The sequence below is a fragment of the Aegilops tauschii genome, chromosome 1 (genome assembly GCF_002575655.3).
Source record: "Aegilops tauschii subsp. strangulata cultivar AL8/78 chromosome 1, Aet v6.0, whole genome shotgun sequence".
Lineage (NCBI taxonomy): Eukaryota > Viridiplantae > Streptophyta > Magnoliopsida > Poales > Poaceae > Aegilops > Aegilops tauschii.
In genome coordinates this window covers 79,407,386-79,413,227 of record NC_053035.3, presented here as the reverse complement: position 1 = coordinate 79,413,227, position 5,842 = coordinate 79,407,386, and the positions used below count along the sequence as shown (strand labels likewise).

General features: G+C 46.6%; 1 protein-coding gene across 1 annotated transcript; it reads left to right on the top strand.

The window, feature by feature from the left end:
- The first annotated feature begins 883 nt into the window (after nucleotides 1-883).
- On the top strand, nucleotides 884-4,631 carry LOC109761288 (serine carboxypeptidase 2). Its single transcript, XM_020320083.4, has 5 exons — nucleotides 884-1,298; nucleotides 2,098-2,639; nucleotides 2,735-2,961; nucleotides 3,968-4,073; nucleotides 4,242-4,631. Exons 1-5 carry the CDS (start codon nucleotides 914-916, stop codon nucleotides 4,404-4,406), a joined length of 1,425 nt encoding a protein of 474 aa, XP_020175672.4. The 5' UTR covers nucleotides 884-913; the 3' UTR covers nucleotides 4,407-4,631.
- The last annotated feature ends 1,211 nt before the right edge of the window (nucleotides 4,632-5,842 follow it).

Here is a 5,842-nt window from a genome sequence, read left to right as displayed (position 1 = left end):
CAACAAGTGTCATATTGCAGAATTTTCTATAACATAGGTCAAGTTGTAGAATTGTTTTTGTAACACAAGTCTTGTTACAGTTTTTTTTGCAACATGGGTCTTGTTGCAATTTTTATTTTCTTTGCAACTGTGGCGCCGCCGCGCGGGGCAATAGCGACCGGAGCCGGCCACAAAGGCTGCCATGGCAGCAGGGGTGTCCCTGGGTGAGCCGATCCGGCGAAGGCATGTCGTCGGTGGTAGTACCTGGCCAGATTTGGCGATGGAGCGTTCGCGGGTGGCTGTGCTTGGTCAAATCCGACGATAGCGTGGCAGCCATTGGCCGCGTCCGGCGATGAGGAGTGCAGATGCGCTCTCCGGCAGCGTAAGGACGACATAGGTGGGCCAATCCAGTAGCAGTGCGTCACCAGTGATCATTGGGAACGAGTCTGAGCAGACGACCTTGTGTCTGGTCAATAACAATCTCCTTGTTGCGGTCAAAGGAATTGCAACTGGGGCCAAGTTGCAAACCTGAAATATGGGTTAGCTGTTGTTTCTGAGGCAACTGATCAAACGAGATCCAACGACTATGAAGATGGTGGACGTGCCCAGAAAGATCAGCCGGCCGACTCAAAACATTTCCCTTATTATTAAATGGCTTTGAGTTCAAAAAAAACATAGCTTGAAAAATGTTTTATGTCCGTTTCCTCTGACCGTCTGGTAACTAAATTGACAATGTCACAATCCTCCTCTTAATTCCCTTCTCCGTCGTAGACCCGTTTGCTCAATAAAATGAAATTATTTTGGCAGAAAAAGAGAAGAAGATAACAGGAAAGCGTGCGGTCCAAACCAAACAACCACATCAAACCTGCCTCCTCTCCTATTTATTCTCACCGTATTTCCGCTTCTCTACAAGCAACTGTACCGATTGAGAACTATGACCGGTCGTCTCCCCCCAGCTCCAGCAGCAGCAGCAGCAGCACTGGCAGTGCTCTTGGTGGCGTTGACGTGCCTCCTCCGGCCAGCTGCAGCGGAAGCGAGTGGCCATGCCGCAGACCGCATAGTTCGCCTGCCCGGGCAGCCGGCCGTGGACTTCGACATGTACTCCGGGTACATCACGGTGAACGAGAGCGCCGGACGGTCGCTGTTTTATCTGCTGCAAGAGGCGCCCGAGGAGGCCCAGCCAGCGCCGGTCGTGCTGTGGCTCAACGGCGGGCCCGGCTGCTCCTCAGTCGCGTTCGGCGCGTCGGAGGAGCTCGGCGCATTCCTCGTCAAGCCGCGCGGCGCCGGCCTCGTCTTGAACGAGTATCGCTGGAACAAAGGTAGGTATTCACTCTGTGAATTTGGTTTATTCGATTTACATGGTTCGGTTTATACAACTTGTATAGCGTAAACTAATATAAAAGTGTTTAGATAACTACTTTAGTAATCTAAACGCTCTTATATTAGTTTACAGAGGAAGTACTTATTAATACTTCAATAAACAAGGTATAAAATTAAAATATGATTCAATTTCGGCATATGCCAAATTATTTTGGTATGGTGTCTCTGTATACCATAATATCCAAAGTTGATGCAAATTTAAAAACAATGTAATAACAATTTATAAATTTACAACTCAAAACACATAATATTTTACACAAATAGTATATAACAATATATGAATGCATGGATTCATAGCTTGATGGTCATGGACGTGCTTAGCATTTTATTAAAGAGAAAAATGGCTACGTTACACGAACATGCTTAGTAAGAAATTTGACTCATGTAAGAAAATGACAACTTTTATGGTTGTTTGGCTCAAGAAATATGAATATATTTTTTACTTTGGTTTATTTGGTTAACCCTTCGATTTTTCAGTATATACCATAAAAACCGAAGTTTAAAACATCAGTATATACCATACAAAATCAAAGTTCAAAACAATATGAAAAAATTCATACCATACTGAAATCAGAAACCATGAAAACCATAAAATTTGTTCGGTTCAATTTATTTTTGGTATGGTTTACGGTTCGGTTTCAAAATGCACGAGTGAGTAGGTACCCAAGTCCTTGCTTGATCACGGTCACTGTTTTTATTTCTTGCGCCTCTGATGGTGGAGAATAACTGCCTTTGCAGTGGCTAACGTCCTGTTCTTGGACTCGCCGGCCGGCGTCGGGTTCTCCTACACCAACACCTCCTCCGACATCTACACCTCGGGCGACAACAGAACGGCTCATGACTCGTACACCTTTCTGGCGAAATGGTTCGAGAGGTTCCCGCACTACAAGTACCTTGACTTCTACATCGCCGGCGAGAGCTACGCAGGGCACTACGTCCCGGAGCTGTCCCAGCTGGTTCACCGGAGAAACAAAGGCATCGAGAACCCCGTCATCAACTTCAAAGGCTTCATGGTCGGGAACGGCCTGATCGACGATTACCACGACTACCTGGGCACGTTCGAGTCCTGGTGGAACCACGGGATCATCTCCGACAACACCTACCGCCGCCTCAAGGCCTCCTGCCTGAACGACTCCTTCATCCACCCTTCGCCGGCGTGCGATGCCGCGGTGGACGTCGCCACGGCGGAGCAGGGCAACATCGACATGTACAGCCTCTACACGCCCGTCTGCAACAGCACGTCGTGGTCGTCGAGCCGGCGGCGGCCCCGGGGGCGCTACGTGAGCATCCTGGACCCAGATTCCGTGCGTCGTTATCCAGTAAAGCCCCATGCTGCTACTTTTTGAAGTGATGAAACGCCATGCATATGCTGCAGCCGTGGATGACCGGATCGTACGACCCGTGCACGGCGGGATACTCCACGGCGTACTACAACCGGCGGGACGTGCAGAGGGCTCTCCACGCCAACGTCACCGGCGCCATGGACTACACGTGGGCGACCTGCAGTCACACCATTAATACCCACTGGCATGATACTCCGAGATCCATGCTTCCTATTTACAAGGAGCTTATTGCAGCTGGCCTAAGGATATGGGTCTTCAGGTCAGATCATTCCTAGTTCAGTTTAGTAATGCGTTCCAGCATTTCTTAACTAAATTATAATACTATCTTCTAAAAGAACTAAATTATGTATAATATTACATATTTTTTTCGGTAATCTCTTATCAACTGTCTGCCTGGGGTAACATATTTTTACAAAATTTGCTAGAGTATTAAATCTTGATGTTAATATTTCTTTTTATAAACTTGGGACAAAGCTAATATGTAGAAGGAGTGCATGCTAAGCTAATATGTTCAGGACATCTTGGCCTCTTCCATTTTAGGACACCAACTCTGCATATTAGTTTTGACCAAGTTCATAAAAATAATATAAACTTTCACAATAACAAATACTATATGATGTAAAAATATGTTCTATGATGATTCTAATGGTATTGATTTGCTGTTATGGATGTTGATATTTTTTATATAAATTTGGTATTGATAATAACACATGCTGTGGTAAACCTCCTTTTCAAAAAAAAAACATACCTCCTTTTTGAAAAGAAAAAATTGTACTAAATGACAACAGGTACACTGATGCACATCACGGATGACTGATGAGTCTGTTGTTTGGTCGGTTTTATGACTCTTTGGTTTCTGCCATATGTCTTTATCTATAAAGTCGGGCATAAACCTATTCCCTAAAAAAGTCATCAGACATCATCAGTCAGTTAACAAGAGAAACTGCAGATAATACACTGCTTTGACTGCACCCGAATTAACAATCAGAGATGAACTATTACATTTATGCATAATATTCTTCTGTTGACCCGTCAGCTCAACATTAGGATCCAATTGAACCCCAGGCATCTCTTTCCCTTGCATAATTTGCATCCGCAGCTCTCAAGTTTGCAACTTGTTGGGTTGCTGTCATGCAAGATCATGTCAGCTAATATAGGCAGTTCTACGTGAAAGTTATCGCAAATCCTTCAGTGTTCTCCTTTAGAAAGACAATTTAGTCACCTTCTGTAAACATAGACATAATGTTGTTGTGTTTATTTCTCAGCGGCGACACGGACGCGGTAGTCCCCTTGGCAGCAACAAGACACTCCATCGGCGCTTTGGGTCTTCCAACTACTACCAGTTGGTATCCTTGGTATGACGACCAGGAGGTCAGCATCATCCCCCTCAACTCTTTTGCAAAGTACTCTCTCCCAAAAACCGTCTTACATTATGAAATGGAGGGACTAATATCAATAGAATCATTGAGATGGTTCGGTGGGCATACAAATTGACTACATCCGCTCACTTCTCCATATGTATCTGTATTGTTTTCTTAGGTCGGCGGTTGGAGCCAGGTATACAAGGGCCTTACACTGGTGTCCATCAGAGGTGCAGGCCATGAGGTTCCTCTGCACCGCCCGCGGCAAGCGCTCGTACTGTTTCAGCAATTCCTGCAGGGCAAGCCCATGCCAGGCCAGACCACAAATGCAACAGTGGCTTAGGATGGAAGTCAAAGAGTAAAGAAATTGATGTGCACACCACATGTTATGCCCGATGTGCAGCCTACACAAACTCTGCACCGTGAGATTGCCTAGGATTTACAAACGGCCTGATGGGAAACGTCGGCTGAGTATCGTGTGAAAAGCGTCAGTTGTATAGCAATGCTAAAAGAGTTATCTCGGTGTGAAAATACAAGAGTGGTCATCAATAAAGAATAGATGCTTGAATAACTAGTATATGCACATAGTGAGGCGGCGATTTATCAAGAATATGGACAGACGCGCATACAAAGCAGAAAAGAACATAGAAGAAACACTTTACGACAGACATGATATGAACGATGAATCGCATCTGATATGTTGGAAATATTAGCACTTTTTCAATTAGACTAATCCACGAGTAAACAGTAAGCATGACATAAACGGTATGCATCTTGTAGCGATACCTAAGCATACTAGCACGTACAGAACATGGAAGCGAACCATCTATGAGCAGCACATATATGGCTAGCACAACTATGAGTAAACGAGGGATGAACCCTCCGGTTGGCCAAGCCAACTCGGCGGCGACAGCAGCAGCCTCGGCGTCGTTCGTGGCCTTCTTCTTAGCGGCGGCGTCGTCAGCCATGCAGGGGAAGTAGTGGAAGCACAGGTGGACGGAGCCGGGGACGGATCAGGAGCAGTCGCGTCGAGACGCTCCCCAAAAACCTTATTGCCGTTCTCCCGGGCAGGATCTCGAACGACAGGGTTCCGGAGGTCGCCGGAGACAGCACAGAGTGAGGAACAGTAGATGACGGCTAGGTTACGCGAGAGGGAGTGAGTGAACCGAACTAGGTCACTCCACTGGCCAGAGCCTTCTTATATAGTCCGTCGGGTAGAAAGTTGTGAGCCTAAGCTTCGGCTCGGCTCATTCCCGCAACCCGCGGCGCGCGCGGATGAGGCGTGGCGAGGCGTGGCGAGGCGGGCGGCGGAGGAGGAGGAGCGCGCGTGTACCACTCCTCTTCCCAAGCTCCCAATGGCAAGTGGTAGGGCAGCCCTTATAAAGGGGTCTCAACTCTCCTCAACTAGCAAGGTGGGACTAAACTTCCCACCACCTGCCATCTCATACATGGGCCTCAAGATTAACCAGGGATTAGTGTCTTATATGGGCCTAAGCCCACCCATAATCCATCAATCCCCCACCAGATCTCGAGGCATATAAGTTTGTCAACTGTTCCACACAATGTTTGATATATCAGAAATTTCAGTGGAGTCTGTTAAGTTGAACTTCCACCTAGAGCAACAGGATTAGACTTCTTCACAACTGAACAATGGACTATGCCTTGAACTGTCAGTTTGGCGTGCAGAAGTTTCGCCTATTGTCAGCTGATATGTGGCTACCAAAGGCTAGCTAAACCCCACGGGTGAAGCTTATTAGTCATACTCCATACCTTCTCACG

Coding starts and splice junctions, on each gene's coding strand:
- LOC109761288 (XM_020320083.4), top strand. CDS start 914: ATGACCGGTCGTCTCCCCCCAGCTCCAGCAGCAGCAGCAGCAGCACTG. Junction 1,299..2,097: donor CGAGTATCGCTGGAACAAAG/GTAGGTATTCAC, acceptor CTGCCTTTGCAG/TGGCTAACGTCCTGTTCTTG. Junction 4,074..4,241: donor CTTGGTATGACGACCAGGAG/GTCAGCATCATC, acceptor TTGTTTTCTTAG/GTCGGCGGTTGGAGCCAGGT.